Source organism: Neoarius graeffei, chromosome 12, assembly GCF_027579695.1.
Source record: "Neoarius graeffei isolate fNeoGra1 chromosome 12, fNeoGra1.pri, whole genome shotgun sequence".
Taxonomy (NCBI): Eukaryota; Metazoa; Chordata; class Actinopteri; order Siluriformes; family Ariidae; genus Neoarius; species Neoarius graeffei.
Window position 1 is genome coordinate 3,294,476 of NC_083580.1, and position 20,200 is coordinate 3,314,675.

Sequence of the window (20,200 nt, forward strand, 5' to 3'; positions counted from 1 at the left end):
TCTGCTGAAAAAAAATCCTCGGGGACAACCCAAACAAACAAACCAAAAAAAAGTTGACATGACAGGCATGTTGTGACACAGTTTTCTATGGTCTACATTGCACTCACTTTCAAAATGACCCGAAGTGGCAGCTTTGATGTTCACAAACGTCCCCAGCAAATAGATACATTGTAGATAATAACCAGAGTGTGAACGTGGATTTAGCGCCATGAATCACGTCCTTACTGATGAGCGCAACAGAATGAATGTATCCACACTGACAGCCTTCTTTTCCTCGCTGTCAATGGGCCAGACGTGCGGTCCTTCCCTGCTGAGAAATTCGCAGAAATGTAGATTAAAGAAGGGCGAAACGCGGCGGATAGCGCGCCGACGGGAAAGCAGAAAAGGCCACATGAACTGCGCCATTAGAGCAAACTGTTCATTTAGTATTCGTGTATTTTAGTGATTTTCGAGTCACTGTCCATTTAATCCGGAGGGAGAGAAACATCACAGCAACGCGACAAGCAATGCGAACTTTGTTGTGTGTTAGTGTTCGTGTATTTAGTCAGAGAGATAGGAAGATGAATTTACTATCTCTGGTTTAGTGTTCGTTTTCATTTAGTGTTATTCATTTGATATCATCGGATGTTATTGAGCTGTTAGCCTATTGTTACCTTAATTTTGTGACGTTTCATGATTAAAAAAAAAAAAAAAACATCCCCCCTTCTGGTTTTTTGACAAATCGCACCCTGGATAGATAGATAGATAGATAGATAGATAGATAGATAGATAGATAGATAGATAGATAGATAGATAGTGCTTATAACCTATAACAAATACAGCTGCTATAAAGCACCAAATTACTTGATTATTTTCTCTTTCTTTAAAATAGATTTAGTTATTTTTTAATTCTTAATTTAACCTTTTTCCCACTGTAGTACTGCTGTTTTTTCATATATATGGTGTACACAAATTTCAGCCTCAATATTAAAATAAATATACCGATCATTATTGTATATATTTCCCCAGCGGGGTGGCACGGTGGTGTAGTGGTTAGCGCTGTCGCCTCACAGCAAGAAGGTCCGGGTTCGAGCCCCGTGGCCGGCGAGGGCCTTTCTGTGCGGAGTTTGCATGTTCTCCCCGTGTCCGCGTGGGTTTCCTCCGGGTGCTCCGGTTTCCCCCACAGTCCAAAGACATGCAGGTTAGGTTAACTGGTGACTCTAAATTGAGCGTAGGTGTGAATGTGAGTGTGAATGGTTGTCTGTGTCTATGTGTCAGCCCTGTGATGACCTGGCGACTTGTCCAGGGTGAACCCAGCCTTTCGCCCGTAGTCAGCTGGGATAGGATCCAGCTTGCCTGCGACCCTGTAGAAGGATAAAGCGGCTAGAGATAATGAGATGAGATGAGATGAGATATTTCCCCAGCGTTCACCGCATGCATTAGATACAGCGCTGAAAAAAATCTAACACAAACGTCCCATTTTAATATTCAAGCCTGCTGAAGGATCGCTCCTTGACCTTGGCGTTCGCAATGGACTTCATGCTCTAACTGTGCTGTAATTCTTCCCTCATGTTCCTCTCACGGTTTTTTAGCAGAAGTGGTGTTGAGTTTTAATAAAATGACTCCAGTGCCTCCAAGTGGTGAAGTGAACAATTACAAAAACATTGCAGTCTGAGCAAAATGGTGGACAGAAAGTAGTTTGTTCGTGTTGCTGAATAAACTAAAAGTAATGTTTTTTGGATTTTGGTTGTATAAGTATTCTGTCCATCAGTACAACCCTTTCATGTACAAATGAATAAATAAAAGGAAAAAATAGAAAATGCAGAAAGAGACTGGAAATAAAGCAAGGAAGAACATTTCTAGCGAAAGAAAGATACAGGAAATGGACAGAAAGGGAAAGGAGGGAAAGAAGAAAAGAGAAAAATACGACCTGAGAACATAAGATCAAGACATTTTTGATGTGATTAAAAATATGTGCACCCTCTGTGTACTGAATGAATGCACTCCAGAAATGAAGAATAAAGCTAGCGCTTTGTTTTCAAAAGTTTTAAACTGACACCAGATTGGTATTTTTCACGATGAAGGAAAGCCATGGAGGTTCTGACTGCTGTGTTTTGTTTCCACTGTCGGTGTTCCTTTAAACCGTCAGAATAAAATATTTATTAACAAAGTGCTAGCTAAGAAAAATTAGCCTCCGTGATTAGTGACATATAAAGTACTGATCATGACAGTGATGTTCTGGAGAAGCGCTTCCTGAGAACACAGGTCTCTGAGTTTAATGCTTCGGTGCCGGAGGATGACACCAGACATCAGAAGATTTGTTGAAAGCGAGTCCATCAAGTTGCTCGGCTGTCGTATCAAACAGAATGTCAGTTGAGCGGCTTTCATGTTTTTCTGCTCAAAGCTGAAGGTGTGTGTAAGATTCCCATCTGCTTCAACAGTTATTATTTCTGTCTGCACCTTCCTGCGATATTTTCTTATGCACTTCTTAAAATATAAAATGCATTTATAATTCACACCACCATGAGTCTGACCAGGATAAAACCGCACTCCGTACACGTTCGTTCCTGTTCTCACTTACGTTATAGCAGCTATAAACGGCCTTTTCTCACCAAACTCTCTTTCTCTTGAAGTTAATTTAAATAAACAAATAAATAAATAAACTTGTCTTCTAGATGCAGAAAAACCTCTTTATTGAAAAGATTTGGGAACACTTTACTTCTGACTGTTTCCAAAAATGTTAAATAAACATCTCCTTACAGAAAGCGTCGTCATTTCTATAGTTACAAGTGTTTTTAATGTTTTCTGTTTTCTTTTGATTCCTAGTTTGATGTCTAGTTTGATTTGTCTCTTCGTTGGATTCTTCGACTCCTTGTTTGAATATTTGATTCCTAATTTAATTCCTTGTTTGATTCTTCGAATCCTAGTTTGATTATTTGATTCCTTGTTTGATTATTTAATTCTTAATTTGATTGTGATTCCTAATTTGTTTCTTTATTTGATTTCTAGTTTCCATATTTGATTCCTAATTCGATTCCTAGTTTGATTCTTTGATTCCTAGTTTGATTCCTAAATTGTTTCTTAGCTTGATTATTTGACTCCTTGTTTGATTCCCAATTTGATTCCTATTTTGATTGTGATTCCTAATTTGTTCCTTAGTTTGATTGTTTGATTCCTAAGTTGATTCTTTGATTCCTCGTTTGATACCTTGACTCCTCATTTGATTATTTGATTTTTTAAATTTTTATTTTATTTTTTATTTGACTATTTTGATTGTGATTCCTAATTTGTTCCTTAGTTTGATTCTTTGACTCCTAGCTTGATTAGTTGATTCCTATTTTGAATGCGATTCCTGAAATGATTCCTACTTTGTTTCTTTAATACCTAACTTGATCCCTGATTCAATTGAAGTTACAGCTTTAGTTTTCACTGTTATAAAACTCTAACACTGGAGACTCCTTCCAAAAATGTTAAATGTCTCCGTAGAGAGAATCATATCACCAAATGTATGTTTTTAATCTGTTTTCTGTTTTCTTTTGATTCACGGTTTGAGTCTTTGATCCCTGATATGATTCGTAGTTTGATTCAAGTTACAGCTTTACCTCTGACTTTTACTGACACTGGAGACTCCTTCCAAAAATGTTAAATAAACGTCTCCTTACAGGAAACTTGTACATCTTCCATACGAGTCCCTGTGAATGAGCTGTTACTATAGAAACCATAATGATAGCATATCACAATGAGCTCATTCATATAAACCTGTGATTTACAGTTTCACTACTCTCAGATCTGCTGTTATGGGAAATGAATCAACACCTACCTGATGACCAATCCAGATCAGTGACTTTACGATACGTTATTGTGCTTGTTACTGAAAAAGCTGTGCACAGGCTACAGTTAATTAGCTTCACATCTGCGAAGGATACATTGCATGCTAATGCTAAGTGTGAGTTGAGTGTGAGCGGGTGTAAATTTGTTACAGTAATCAATCCCAATAACTGAAGCATTTATTAGAGCAGGGAAACTGAAAGATGTTCAGAACGTGGAGTTTCCTGAACGCAGTGTTTCATTTAGAAAGAAAAATGTCATGTAGTTTTAGTGCCGCTGCTCTCGACCTTTTGGTGCTAATGAGAAGCTGCGAACTGCAAATGAATACTGATTCATTCGAAGTGTTTGCTTTTTATAATTCATGAATGTTATTAGTTCTCAGAGCCAGAAGGAAAAACTGTTCAGCTCCTGCCATCTGCAGAATCGCAGCCTGGAGGCATAGAGCGACAGCAGCCGAGATACATAAATGATTAGCTGCTCGATTTCGCTGATTTTCCGCTTTTCTATTATTAAAAAGTCTAGAAAAGCCTTGAATTATTTTTATTATTAATTTCATGTAATTCACATAAATATTTACCATACGTAGGATTCCTTCTTGCAGTAATTTAGCTTGGCAGTTCCTTAGCTGGAGAATAAACCACCCAGGAAATGTGCTAACTAATGTTAAGTTTCTATAACTAGCTACCCTTTGTAATTGAGCTTTCATTATTCCGTTCATCAAATTTTATCCCGTTATCCCGTTCTGTTTATTCCATTTACAGTATCTTGTGTGTCATCTGTGAATAACCGGAATTATTCTATCCACATTCACTGGATATGAGCAATTGCACGCTCTAATTGGCTACTCTACTACTAGGATATCAGCTCATATACCGTGAGTAGAGAAAAACAAAATGGCAGAGTGTGTTGTTGAAGCAACTGAGGACGAAATAAAAACTCTACTCAAAAACAAACCCCCAAAAATTACAAAAAGAAAAAGCAACAAAATATGGAATAAAAGTATTTGATGCTAAGAATGTATCTTTTTTATTTTTCAAAAATTATTATTATTATCGCATTTTTCACAAATTGCTCCTGTCATTTCACGGTTTGTTTACATTCTAAGCGGAAATCATTTTGTCGGACGTTTTGTAGGAAGTTTTTATTGATCAAATTTGCAAAAAATAAAAATGCTCTGCTTCTCAAAATCCAGTGAATGTGGATAGAATAAAACAGTTATTTCACTCAATCTTGTCGTACATGGATTATACACAACTCAGTGCTGCGCGCCTCGTCAACTATCAGCTCATGTACAACTCGATTTCGTGGAATAACTGTTAAACATCATCATGTATCAGCATTCCTCTTTCAGAACTTAACTATATGAGCACGAGCATGCAGAGTGTTCAAGGAAATATCATCGTAAAAATAGTTCAGTATTTATGTAGCATTAGCTGTAAAGTTATGATTTAAAATTACACCTAGTAAATTCACTGTTTCATAAATTTAAAGTCTATAATGATTTTGTTGTAGCTAGATTTGTGCTAATGCTTACTATGAACAAAGATACATGCTAGCTAAGGTAAAATGCTAAAATCCTAAGATAAAAAACTTTGTTTTGGCAAAAAAATGTCAATGTGTGATTAATTTCAAGGCAGAATAACAGGAGACATTTGCTCCATTGCTAACCAGTTAGGTAAGCAATAATAATAATAATAATAATAATAATAATAATGTTATGCTAATTGTTAGCATATAGGAACTAGCATAGTTCCTGTGTGGTTTATAACATGGCACAGCAAAATTAATGCAACATGGATTGCTACAAGGTTAAACCAAAGTGGGGTTTTTTAAATGAATAAGTGAATAAAATACATACTAGATTAAGAAAAATTACAATAAACATTTCATTTAATTTATAAAATGAAACAATCAGCTCTTATAATAATCACAAGAATAAACTTCTGTTTCCAGTTTCATTCATTTGACATCTGGATTTGCATTTTCCTCTGTTTGTTTTCCTTCTCCAACATCCTTGTAAACATGTTCAGATCTTGTAAATGTGAATGTTTTCATCACAGACATTTCCTGGCTTTTCATCATGTGTTGAACTGCAGAACTTGTTGATTTATCTTCATGAATTTTTCAGAATAATTTCACATCAAAGATGAGATGAGAGGAAACGTCTCGATTAGCTTCAGACGAAAGTCGTTAGCGGGGTCCTCTTCTCTGATGCGCAGCCGCAAACCTAAGATTTTTATTAATGTAACACGACAAGCTGCATTTTTTTGTTTTTGTTTTATTAACTTCCAAAGAGAATAAAGACGCTGGTGAGGGAACGACTGTTTATAGCTGCTATAACATAACCAAGAACAGAAATTTACTTATTTCAAGGATATCCCACTGCAATAAACGTAACTCTAAATGGATAAAAAGTATGACTTAAAAACTGTAATTGTTACAAATTTCTTTATTATAAGAGAAACAAAACATTTCACTTGTAGAACAATTACAGTACTACATTATTGATTATTTTCCTATCCTAGCACACCACAAAGCATTCCATTATCCTTGCTGTTTATATTTATCAATTTCCAAATGTTTTCTCCAATATCCAATCAAATCCAATCCAGACAGTTCAAGGTTCTCAAGTTCTCAAGGTTTTATGTCCGTTCATTCCATCAGTAAACCTTTCCATCCAAATCCATGAAGCCAGTCATCTAAAGTTCAAACCAAACGTTCACTCAGGGACTTGATCTTCTTTCCCAGCACAGCAGCTCAGTAACAATCTGCATCCAAGTCCATTTTCCATAGCAAACGTCAGTAATAACCATCTCTGAGAGCTGGAGATTTTAAACGACTTCTCTGAGAATGAAAAGTGGAAATTGAGCAGGAACGGAGAGCTGATGAGTGAGCGGATGAGGTCTCCGCTGGAGTTCTGGAGCTCTGACATCAAACTTCCCGTTCGTTCTTAACTGCACAGCTTGATTGTCTTCGACATAATGAGATTTTAACCTGAGAATGTTTCAAACAGAAAGCCTCCTTGTGCTGTGTGAGAACCTGTGAGGAACATTGTACACTAGTCACTATCTGCTCCTACCTGCTGGCAGGGAAATTGTACTTGTCAGGGGCGCAAGATAATTCGGAGCAGGATTAGCATGATTTACCTCGCAGGGGATTTAGCGTCAAAGCACAAGGATTCGTAATGTGATTTGGTTGCTGTGTCTTTGTAGACCTTGTACTTTTGCAACATCACTTTTGCTACATTTACACTTGGTGTTCACACCACGCCCGAGTTTTGGAAATGCTCTTTGCCTCGTTATAGTTTTACATCAGATTACATTATCCAGAGCGATGTACAGCATACCCAGAGCAGCCTGGGGAGCAGTTAGGGGCTAGATGCCTTGCTCAAGGGCACTTCAGCCATTCCTGCTGGTCCAGGGAATTGAACTGGGAACCTTTTGGTCCTAAAGCTGCTTCTCTAACCATTTGCCCATGGCTTCCCCCAAAGCATGTTTTAGTATAGATGGGTGAAAAATGAAGATTTTTGGAAACGATGATGCAGAAACCTAGCCTGGGAAATCCCATGCTGCTTTGCACAGTCGTTCTGATCTGAAAAGACAGCATGGAAACTATGGTCTAAAGGCTCGCCTGAGTTAGGGAGCCAATCAGAGAGTGGGGAGGGGTGGAAAGACGGTGACGCGTACTACTCGACAAACGGAAGCTTGTAGTTTATTTGGAACTGTTTACGGATCACATTTAACATGGTGGCGAGCGATACGAACCAAACTTTCGATCAAGCTTTAGACACTTCTGAATAGTTTAGAGCGAAAGTTTGTTTTAAAACGGCAGTAATCGTTCGGTGCCATTGTTTTCCTATTTTTGTTTTGCCTTCTCTTTCCTTCTCTTCTTCGTCTTCTTCGTCGCTCTAACTACGTCACCGGGTACAACTGCCATGATTGGCCATGGGCCATGATTGGCCATACGCCAAATGATAGACATTCGCAACGTCCAATAAATGGCCGTTGACAATCGTAAACCACACCTCCCCTACGAGAAATTCAATAGGCGGATTCCAGACCATATTTCACTTGTGATATGGTCTGGTGTTAACCAGACTAGCAGAAACCCACGTTAACTTCCTGATCATCCGGGTCTCATCAGTCATCACGTCTCCTTCCCTGATTCGTCACACTCCTATCACATGACCCTTTCCTGGAAGAAACCAAGCAGCTATTTATCAGCTGTGTATATCGACACGCCCACGCATAGTGTACATGAACGGTCATGTGATATACGTTTTCAGGTGTGTTAGTACAGATGGAGTATTTCTGATCCTGAGCTAAAATGCTTATCGTGATTATTTTAAAGAAAAAATGTATTAATGTGGACGTAGACGAAGTCTTTCTCAAAACAGGAGATTAACCACGGTAGAACTACTACGATGGTTTGATGTTTGTTCTTTGTTTGAATGTTTCGTCTGCCAGTTGTGGTATAGCTCCAGACCCAGTTTTGGGCGTCGGTTTCCTCAGGCCTTGATCCACCATGGGTGATGTGTGTTGTGCTTGCTATGGACTGCAGTGAGCTTGTTCTCTTTAACATTGGAGTTGCCCAGAGCTCTGTGTGGCGGTGCTTCTGTGCTTGGCGTGGTGTTCCAAGTGATGTTGCCCGGTGGTGTCGCGGCAGCTGTGCAGGTGGTGTGGGATTTACCCTCATGCACCTTTTGGTGGGTGGGACTGTGGGGAGCTATGCCACTGGAGATTACATCCTGACATTCTTTTGGTCCACTTTTTTGGGGGGTTTATTTATTTATTTTATTTGTTCATTTGTTTGTTCACCTGTCAAAATGGAAAATCCAATTTAACGTGTGATTGATAATAATATAATGAAAAGAGCTAATTCAACTTTTATGTAAAACATTTGGATCACAGAATGAATAATGATTCCGTCTAATGACTTCTGATCAACTACTATGTGCTCGGAGGAGAAAAATGAGATTCCAGACTCTTTCTTTCTTTCTCTCCAGGGTATGACAGCTTGCCTTTCTTTCTTTCTTTCATTCTCTTTCTTTCTTAATTTCTTTCTTTCTTTCTTTCTTTCTTTCTTTCTTTCTTTCTTTCTTTCTTTCTTTCTTTCTTTCTTTCTCTTTCTTTCTGCCTCACTCTGTGTCTTGGTGTGTTTGTTTCTTGCACAGATTTGGTGTGGAACTGAAAATCTAATTCAGTGCGTCCCATAAACACAGCTCACCATGAAGACAATACAGTATACGGTTCGACACGACTTCCTGCTGCAAAGCTGAATTTGAATTTCATGAAAAGTCCAGCAGCCATGATGCAAAACAGCTTTATTTAAATGTTCAAACAAATGCACTTGAATGTGAGTGCTATTTATTTAGACTTTTTTTTCCCAATTATAGCTTTTTATTCATAGTCTATTAACCTTTAATCTGTATGACAGAATTGTTTTGGGATTTTTTTCCATGTTATTCTTCTGAGTCATCTCTGAGCGAGGTGACCTTTAGAAGAAGGTTCTCATAATGAGTGTGTGGGAGAGGAAAAGAGGGACGACGTCAAGTCACGTCAAGTTTATTTGTATAGCGCTTTTAACAACGAACATTGTCACAAAGCAGCTTTACAGAATTTGAACGACTTAAAGTGCCATTCCACCATTGGATGTATTCTTTGGCATAAAATGCAATATATTTTGACAACATATATAAATGGTATCACTAGATAGAGAAATCTTTTAGCTTCAAAATGATATATCAAACATAATTTTTTGACAACGACAAGTATATTAATTTTGCGACCAAAGTCACCTACCCTTTTAATTTCCGCGCGTGATGTCATCGGCAGGTTCCCCTTCTTGTGTACCACGTGACGTGTGACGTGGCACATATTATCAGCAATGGCGGATAGAACGCGATAAAAATAATACCAATAAATCTAGCTAATACCAATAAATCTAGCTAACTGAAAGATTAACTCAAAATTTTTCGCAATTTTTTTGGCCCCCATATACGAGGAGAAATGACTCTCTCACTTTGGGGGTTTCCTGGTCTAAAAATAGACCGACACATGGTACACAAGAAGGGGAACCTGCCGATGACATCACGTTTCACTACCCCGCGGAAATTAAAAGGGTAGGTGACTTTGGTCGCAAAATTAATATACTTGTCGTTGTCAAAAAATTATGTTTGATATATCATTTTGAAGCTAAAAGATTTCTCTGTCTAGTCATGTTGTCATAAAATATATTGTATTTTATGCCAAAGAATACATCCAATGGTGGAATGGCACTTTAAAACATGAGCTAATTTTATCCCTAATCTATCCCCAATGAGCAAGCCTGTGGCGACGGTGGCAAGGAAAAACTCCCTCAGACGACATGAGCAAGAAACCTCGAGAGGAACCAGACTCAAAAGGGAACCCATCCTCATTTGGGCAACAACAGACAACATGACTATAACATTAACAGTTTTAACATGAAGACAGTTTCGTTGATGTTATAAACTCTTCATTGATGGAAACTTGAGTGCAAAACTGTTCATGACAACTGCAGTCCTAAAGTTAGCAAGTCAACTGTAGTCCTCAGCCATAAAAGCATTACTGTAAGAATCCAGAGCGTCTTCCAGGTGTGACTTTAAACTGTCCACATGGGGCCGTCCTCCACAGGAACGATGCGATGAGACTCCAGCCAGACACAGGGGACCAGGATGGATCAGGCAGGTCCGAGGAGCTGAAGAGGTTCAGCATCTCGATCCCAGGACCGACATGTAACTCAGAGGGACAGATTTTTTTTTGGGGGGGGGGAGAGAGAGGGAGAGAAAACACAGGTTGTTAGGTATGCCCAATGTCACCTGAATAAGTGTAGGCAACAGGTGTCAATGTCTAAAAATAACTGTGTGGTAGGCTCGCAGAGACGAGAGTCCTGACATCAGGCATAATACACAACAATGGCATGTTAATATGGTTAAAAAATATCATGACCTGCTCTGGCTGGATGCTTGATTGGGTGATGGGAGCACACTCCTCAGCAATGAGACAGTTGGAATTATACGGTAGATCAGAGTGAGTGTAGGCAGATGCAGATGGGACCCTTAGGGCTGGCCAAGACAATTCAGTTACATTTCACCGGGTCTGGGACATGCGACAGAATGTCTGACAGCCGATTCCCTGCAGGCTACGAGAGCCAGTTGAGGTCTCCACCCTCTCCACCAAAAGATTTCCTGTTGACTCCATGTAACTCAGAGGGACAGATTTGGGGGGAGGGGGAGAGAGAGAGAGAGAGGGAGAGAAAACACAGGTTGTTAGGTATGCCCAATGTCACCTGAATAAGTAGGAACAGTATACATATTGCACTGAGTACAAGCAGGGACTCCAGCAAAACTAACTATGACAGCATAACTAAAAGGGGAGAGCCAGAAGGTAACACAGGCATGAGGGGCCCCGGGACATAAAGCAGCCAGCCACTACACTGTCAACAAACTCGAGTGAGCAAGTGAGTGGGGGACTGATAGCATCCATACATCCCAGTTTACCAAAACACTCTGTCTGAGGATCCTCCAGATCTACACCTTTACCTCATAAACACCATTAACACAAGGCTTGACTAAACAGATATGTTTTCAGCCGAGACTTAAACACTGAGACTGTGTCTGATTCCCGAACACTACCTGGAAGGCTGTTCCATAACTGTGGGGCTTTGTAAGAAAAGGCTCTGCCCCCTGATGTAGCCTTCACTATACGAGGTACCAGCAGATAGCCTGCACCTTTTGATCTAAGTAGGCGTGGTGGGTCATAGAGGAGCAGAAGTTCACTCAGGTACTGTGGTGCGAGACCATTCAGTGCTTTAAAGGTCAAAAGTAGTATTTTATAATCAATACGAAATTTGATTGGGAGCCAATGCAGTGTGGATAAGACAGGTGTGATGGGGTCATATTTTCTAGTTCTAGTAAGGACTCTTGCTGCGGCATTTTGAACTAACTGGAGCTTGTTTATGCTCCTATTGGAACATCCAGACAGTAAGGCATTACAATAATCCAACCTGGAGGGAACGAAAGCATGGACTAGTTTTTCCGCATCATGTAGTGACATTAAATTTCTTATCTTAGCAATATTTCTGAGATGAAAGAAAGCTATCCGGGTAATGTTATCAATATGAGTTTCGAATGAAAGACTGGGGTCAATAATCACTGGGGTCTTTTACTGCTGCACATGAAGAAACAGAAAGGCCATCCAGAGTTACTGTGGAATCAGAAAACTTACTTCTAGCTGCATGTGGTCCGAGTACAAGTACTTCAGTCTTGTCAGAGTTAAGCAGAAGGAAATTAATAAGCATCCAGTGTTTAATGTCCTTCACACATTCCTCAATTCTATTAAGCTGGTGTCTCTCATCAGGTTTTGCAGAAACATACAACTGTGTGTCATCAGCATAACAGTGGAAACTAATACAATGTTTATGAATAATATCACCCAGAGGGAACATATATAAAGAAAAAGCAGTGGACCCAAGACAGAACCTTGTGGAACACCAAACTTTACCTCAGTATGTCTAGAAATATCACCATTTATATCAACATACTGATAGCGATCAGTTAAATAAGAGCTGAGCCAGGAGAGGGCCATTCCCTTAACTCCCACAACATTTTCTAGTCTATCCAGAAGAATGGAATGATCAATGGTATCAAATGCTGCACTAAGGTCAAGCAACACAAGCAGCGAGACACAGCCCTGATCAGACGCCAACAGTAGGTCGTTTACTACTTTAACCAGAGCTGTCTCTGTGCTATGATGAGGTCTAAATCCTGACTGATACATTTCATGGATGTTATTCCTATGTAAATATGAGCATAACTGCTGTGCCACAGCTTTTTCAAGGATCTTGGAGATAAAGGGGAGGTTTGATATTGGCTGATAATTGGACAGCTGACAGGGATCGAGGTCAGGTTTTTTAATCAGGGGTTTGATAACTGCGAGTTTAAAGGATTTGGGTACATAGCCAATCCTGAGAGAAGAATTTATTATTTTTAGAAGCGGTTCAATTACTTCAGGTATTATCTGTTTGAATAGACGTGTACGTAGGTAAGGGATCTAGTACACAAGTTGAGGCTTTTGATGCCGAGATTAATGAAAGTAATTCAGTTTCTCTAAGGGGAGTAAAACATTCTAATTGCTGATCTGATACAGTTATATTGTTAACTACAGGGTCATTTACATTGTCTGACCTTAAATTAGTAGTTTGAATTTTTTGTCGGATATTCTCAATTTTGTCATTAAAAAAAATTCATGAAGTCGTTGCTACTCCATACTGCAGGTGTGCATGTGTCTATAGTGGACTTATTCCTGGTTAATTTTGCTACAGTATTAAATAGGAATCTAGGATTATTTTTGTTATCTTCTATTAGGGAGGAGAGATATGTTGATCTCGCAGCACTAAGAGCTTTTCTATACTTCAGGAAGCTCTCCTTCCACGCTAATTTGAACACTATCAATTTTGTTTGATGCCATTTATGTTCCAATTTTCGAGTGGTCTGTTTTAATGCGTGAGTGTCATCATTATACCAGGGTGCTAATTTTTTGTCTCTGACCATTTTCCTTTTAAGAGGAGCTACATTATCTAAAGTATGGCAGAATGTTGACTCTAAGCATTCAGTTGCCTGATCAAGTTCTGCAGGGGCTGACAGTGACCCAATCAAAGCTGATAACTCTGGGAGATCATTTATAAAGCTCTGTGCAGTAGTTGACGTGAATGCACGTTTAATACAGTAGCGTGGTGAGGTGCATATATTATTACTCAGACATAGTTTGAATGAGATGGGATAATGATCTGAGAGAACTTCAGACTGTGGAAGTGTGACTATATTTTCTACATTTAGCCCGAATGTTAGTATTAGATCGAGGGTGTGACCACCATTATGGGTCGGTCCTATGACATTCTGATTAATCCCTACTGAATCTAAAATGGACACAAATGCTGTTTTCAAAGGGTCTTCTGGGTTATCGACGTGAATATTAAAATCTCCAACAACTAAAGCTTTGTCTAAGGAAATAACCAGTTCTGAGATAAAATCTGCAAATTCAGAAAGAAACTCAGAATATGGCCCCGGGGGCCTGTAAATAATAAGCAACGGAATTAACTGGGTAGACTGGGTACATTATATGAGTATGAAGAACTTCAAATGTATTAAATTTATAACCAGGTTTTTGTGTTACACCTAGATAATCATTTATAAATAACCGTGACGCCTCCTCCTCTGCCAGTTTGACGAGGCTGGTGTATATAACTGTATCCAGGAGGACTCGCTTCATTTAATGCTATATATTACTTTACGTGAATGTCAGGGAAGTGCGGTGCATCATGGGTGTATTATTATTATCACGGCAGAGTTATGGCAGAGTCTGACCGCTTTGGATTTTTGGAAATACACTCACCGGCCACTTTATTAGGAACACCCCTACATCCACCTGCTGTTCTGTTTAATGCAGTTCTCTAATCAGCCGATCGCTTGAGGCATCAAATCACACAGATACAAATCAAGAGCTTCAGTTAATGTTCCCGATGTTCAAACATCAGAACGGGAAAAATCATGCTCTCACAGTGAAGTGTGACTTTCTTTCTGCCACTGCGGTATGGGTGTTGGTTTGAGCCAGATGAGTATTTTTGGTTTGAGTATTTCAGAAACTGCTGATCTCCTCCTGGGGTTTTCACACACAACAGTCTCGAGAGTTTACACAGAATGGTGCGAAAAACAAAAAACACTGAGTCGAGTGAGGGAGGGAGCGACAGATCTGTGGAAACAAACGCCTTGTTGATAAGAGAGGGTCAGAGTTGATAAATTGGCCAGATTGGTTCAAGGTTGGTGCCAGGAAGGATATAGTAACTCATATAATCACTCTTTACAACTGTGGTGAGCAGAAAAGCATCTCGGCATGCAACAGAGAGAGAGAACACATTGGGTTCCACTCCTGCAGCCAAGAACAGGGATCTTAGAATCAACAAGAAGTTCCTATTAAAGTGGCCGTTGAGTGTGTGTCATCTATAATGTCTAATTTTAAACTATAGCCATAATTTTAAAACTCATCAGTGTTTTTATTATTTCAGTTTTATTTCCTCCAGTTGTGATCTGAAAATTAGCTCATGGACACTGATGTGTTAACAGTGTAATCCCTTCCAGTATTCAGATATTATTGTTGGGTTTTTTTTCCGTCTGTAGAAAGCTTCATATTTTCTTTTTCTTTTTTAAAGTAAGGACATTTTTAACCAAATGAACTTTTGCAGCGAGTTGAATGTCATCTTTTCCTGTTGGAATTTTATTTCCACTTCTGTGATCCAATCTTCTTCTTCTTCTTCTTCTTGAAGAACATATCCTGAAGAGGAGTAGAGGTTGATGGGTCCGAGTGTGTGTGTGTGTGTGTGTGTGTGTGTGTGTGTGTGTGTGTGTGTGTGTGTGTGTGTGGTGTAGAAATACAGTACAGTAGGATCAATGGACGGAGAACTCATGAGCGGAAAACTCAGACGTTTACATAACACGCTAGCCAAGCTGGAGGCCTCTTGCTGACACGTCGAGTTCTCACACTTCCATCAGCTCATCAGTGGCTCACATTACCATCAATATTTCACACATGGCTGGATTTGGAGTTTATCCTAAAGTCAACACTGCAGCTGGTTTGCCGGCTCACGACACAGGAGTGTGTGTAAAGGCTTCGTCTTTGTAATGGAATAAAAGTAAAAGCACACTTTGTCAGTGGGTTTGTTAAATCGTTTGTGTGATTGAATGCTTTTGAGATTGAAAGGTTTTAAAGGTAGACTGGTTTCAGATTTTTCAAGTGTAGGTCATAAAAATAATTTTCCCGACACCCAATTATTTTTGTTTAGTGGACCAAAAGCTACTGAATTCAAATCACGGACTTCCAATTTTATTAGTTTTTTTTTTTAAATAGAACAATTAATGACTTTAGAACCACGTGGCCCTAAATTCTCTGCTATTGTTTGCTGCTTCACCATGACCCAGTTCAAGATACTACATCATGCATCACGTGGTGGGCAAAGGTTGTATATTTTAATTGGGTTCTAACATGTTATGATTATATTGTATTAATAGGTCTTTATACTCTAGACACGAACCTCTTCAGGAAACACACATTTCTATGAAGTTTATATAATACAGTTTTATAATACAGATGCCATGTATCGACAAATGATGCTAATGATTTAGATCAGTTATTAGTGGCTAGAAGTGTCCATTACTTGCATCTGAGGCACACTAGCTAAGACTAATTAAAGTACCATGCACCTGTTCCGGATTCGAGCGCAATCACAGCATGCGTTTATAACACCTCTGTAAACACGCAGACTTGGTGAAGTATACACGCTGTACCGAGTGTCTCACACTGCCAAGCCTTTGTATCTGTTTGACCGTGTTTTGTGTATTTGGACTCTGCCTTTCATCTTTGCCTCCACCGTTCTGTTTGTGCCTTGCGTGACCGTTGCCTGTTTCACGACCCTGCCTTTTGTCATCTTACGTTTCTGACCTGTTTGCCTGCCTGTTTGTGAATAAACACTCTTCCTGTAATTACATCCATCATTCACCCGTTTATGTGACCCACTGAGCCAAGCCATGCGCTCGTCTTCCCCCAGAGACAAACAGTAAGTAATAAAGTCCGCAGTCGAGTTAACAAAACGTGTTAACGCCATAAAACAGGCTTAATGAGCTTCGGTTAGGTGTCAATCACAAACAGTTATCGAGAACGGTGATCAAAGGATGAAATGACTGCTGATACTGATAAAGTTAACACCTAGTTAAAGTGTCCCAGCAGTGTTTTTATACCCCCACCCAGCCTCTCCTGGCCCCACCCAGCCCCACAGCACGGCACAACATAAATGACATCACTGATTTGCAACACATGAATGAACTGAATGGTGAAGATTCAGAAAACAGAGCGAGTCAGTGTTCGGACATTGACAGCGAATGATACAGCGTTCACCTCCATCATTTTCATAACGGATGAAGAAATCAATCATCTGTTTCACTGTTTCATCAATCATCGTTTGCGATCCTTTAACTCAGTCAGTGAACTGTGATAGTGACTTGGAAGGAGGAATTCATGAAAAGGAGAATGTGATGAAAATTTTGCATAAAACCGGAGTGTCTGATGTGACAAAACTATTTGGACGTTCCCCAAGGAGTTTGTTATAGTGGAGCTGCAGTGTATATTAACATAATGTCTCTGTATAGTAGACTGTAGTATAGTACCGTGTTTATAATGCTTCGTAATAATGTATTATGAGAATTTTAGACTTTATGTTAATAATGCTCAGTGAAGTAGTCTCCTGTGCATACATACATACATATATATAAGCATCGCTCATACAGGATACGATAAATCTTAATAAAGTGCTTATGCCAATGAGATTATAGAATATCTACTGTTGTCTGTTTGATAAACCACTTCAGCAGGTCCGTCTGTGGGTATGTGATGATGATGATGATTTAGACGATGGTAGCTATAAGTTTTTAGCAGCATTAGCCATACGATGTTTTTGGTGAGCAGCTAAATTTAGGGTCAGCGCTGAACAGTGTGTGGGTTTGATTTATCGCTGTATCACTTCAAACAGCTCACGGAAATAATAAACCTCATAAAATATACGTATGCTGTACTGTATGACTGAGCGCTTGGGCCTGCGTTAGATCAGGAGCCACATACCTTCTGCTAGCGCTCACTGGGGGACGCGGACATGCGGTATTTATAGAGCGAGTGAGAGGGTGAGCTGGTCGGCTCAGTGCCAGAGCTTCGATTGGATTCCCAGCCCAGAGCGAGGCAGACAGCAGGCTCCTGATTTACAGGCTTCTCATCACATCGTTTCCTCCGGGCTGGGGGCGCACTGCATACATACGCTTCTTCAATCCTGATCTTTCTCCTACTCTTTGGAGAGGGGGAACAAGGAACGACTGGAAGGAAAGTGAACCCTGATGGAAGAAAAGTATGACCATGGGCGCCGCCGGGGGGGAAAGGTTAGAACAATTCTAGGGGCCCAGCACTGCCATGGGGCCCTTTAAGGGGCTGATAATATGCTTTTAATGATTTTAATAAGACTTTTGAAATAACAACAATGCAATATTCCATCTGGTAAAATGGGCTAATTGAACAAGGTTGTCTATTTCTTGAGTTCTTCAACATATTGTCATTTAACCCTCCCCCTTTTGCGAAATGGTACGGTCCAGTTCTGGTAGAAGCGCGATGCGTTAAATCTGTGTGCTGATCAGTGCAACGCTACTTGCTGCTGTGTCGCGGTGCAGCAGCAGCCAGCCAGCAGTGGATTGCGTACAGTCTATGATCGCTAAATATGAAGCGCGGCTGTCAAAAACGTAAAGAAAGGCAGCTGAAAGCTGAGAGGGACCGGAGAGGCAGGCAACTGGTCACTCAGTTTTTCCCAAAGAAAGGTAGCTATCGCTCACATGTGTTCAAAATATTAGCGAATGGTAAATGAACAGTATGAACGTGGTTGGATTAGCCTATCAAGAGAACACTTTTACAGTTTGTACAGTGACATTTTTTTCCATTTTTTCATTTGTGATTGTAAATGCACCAGAATTAGTCACTGGCCAGTTTTCATCTAGTCCCTGGTAGGTTAATACATAAAATGTAATAACAAAGTCACAAACTCAAGGTCCATGGGCTATCAAAAGTCAAATAATGACAATAGTGCAATTGTGACGAGGGTGGGCAAAGTTGGGGGGCCCAAAATTCTAATCTTTCATGGGGCCCAAAATTTCTGGCGGCGCCCCTGAGTATGAGTAAAGGGAAAAAAGAGAGACAAATAAAAACAAGTAGAGGAATACAGAGGAAGGGATTTTATGAGAATTGAGGGAGAAAGATAATAGAAAAAAGAAGAGAAAATGAGAGCAGATGTAGATGACGGTTAAACAAAACGAAAATAGAGCAATAAGAGAAGAAATGAGAAGAAAGGAGTAGAGACAAAAAGGGAAATAGAAAAGAGAGATCGAGTAAGAATCAAAGGAATAGAGAGAAAAAAAGGAAAGCAGGAACTGAAGAAAAAAGAAGGAAGAAAAAAGATAAAACTCAAACAAACATGAAAGATAGCAGATACTAAAAAAACAAGGGAGAAGAAGAGAAGGAAAAAGAAGAAGAAGGAGAAGAAGGAGGAAGGACAAGAGAAGAGAAGGAAAAGAAGAGCATAGGAAGAGAAGAGAAGTGAAGTGAAGAAGAAGCGACAAATGTGTATATATAATAGAAAAGAGATACAACAGAAATTGAGAAACTAGACAGAGAAGAGAAAAGAAAAGCAGGAATTGGGTAGAAAAAAGAAGGAAGAAAAGATAAAATGCAAACAGAAATGTGAAAGAGAGCAGGTACTGAAAAGAATCAAGAGAAAAGAAGAAGAAGGAGAAGAGAAGGGAAAGAAGAGAATCGAAGAAAACGGAAAGGCAAGAAAAGAAGAGGATAAGAGAGAAAAGAGGAGCACAGGAAGAGAAGAAGAAGAGATAAATGTGTGTATCTGTAATAGAAAAGAAAAATACAACAGAAATTGAAAAACTAGACGGAGAAGAGAAAAAACAAAATGAAAAGAAATCTGAGTTAACACTGGAAGGAAAAAGAGAACAGAAGAGAAAAGACGAGAAGAAATTAGGGAGAAAGGAGACAAAAGAAAACAGATAATACAAAAACAGAAAAGAGAAATAGAGACGGTTTTGATAAAACAGAGGAAGAAGAGAAGCAGTGAAGAGAAGAAGGAGAGGAAGTGAGAGAACAAAGTGAGAAAAAGGAAATGGGGAGAAGATGAGAGAGAGCAGAAGAAGAAGAGATTAGAAGAAGAAGAATAAACAGCAGCAGAGGAGTGGATGAAAGGATTGTCGAGCTGATGAGTGGAGCGATCTCCTGTCACTTCCTCCTCCATGGAGTTGAACTGTAACTCAGGTGGGTGTCATGGCAACCATCCTGTTTTACATCCCATAAATACTCAGCGTTTTATTTGTCAGGGAAAGAAAGAGGAGGAGAAAAGGTGAATTTGCATTTGAAGAGTTTGATGTGTTTATCTCTTTTCCTCTGCTTTACTGAGCTCTCGGTCATTTCTGACAGCCGGTTATGGTTTATCAACATTGTGATGTTTTATTTATTTGTTTGTTTATTTATTTATTTGAGTTATTAGTCGGCCATCTTTCTCTCTTTCTCTGCTGCTGACGCAGGAGGAAAGCGTTCCTCTCCTGGTGGGATTTCAAAGCAGATCAGTAGGAGATGCTTTTAAAGAATTTCCTCTTGGCACACACACACACACACACACACACACACACACACACACACACACACACACACACACACACACACCTTCAGATTGGTGGTTCTTTCCATATTTGAACAGCACCAAAGGTTTTGTCTCAATATATATACATATA

The 20,200-nt window shown here is 39.5% G+C and overlaps 1 protein-coding gene across 2 annotated transcripts in view; it reads left to right on the top strand.

Moving 5' to 3' along the window:
- The window catches only part of arhgap24 (Rho GTPase activating protein 24), a 197,823-nt gene that overhangs the window by 100,793 nt on the left and 76,830 nt on the right, over positions 1-20,200 (top strand). Inside the window, exon 1 of one of the 2 annotated variants that reach the window (XM_060935354.1) lies at positions 18,455-19,724. The exons of the other annotated variant lie outside the window; for it this stretch is intronic. Within the exon in view, the coding sequence (XP_060791337.1) occupies positions 19,703-19,724 (22 nt within the window). The 5' untranslated portion in view covers positions 18,455-19,702. Of the gene's footprint in view, positions 1-18,454; positions 19,725-20,200 lie in introns of those variants that run through there. 2 annotated transcript variants of the gene reach the window in all.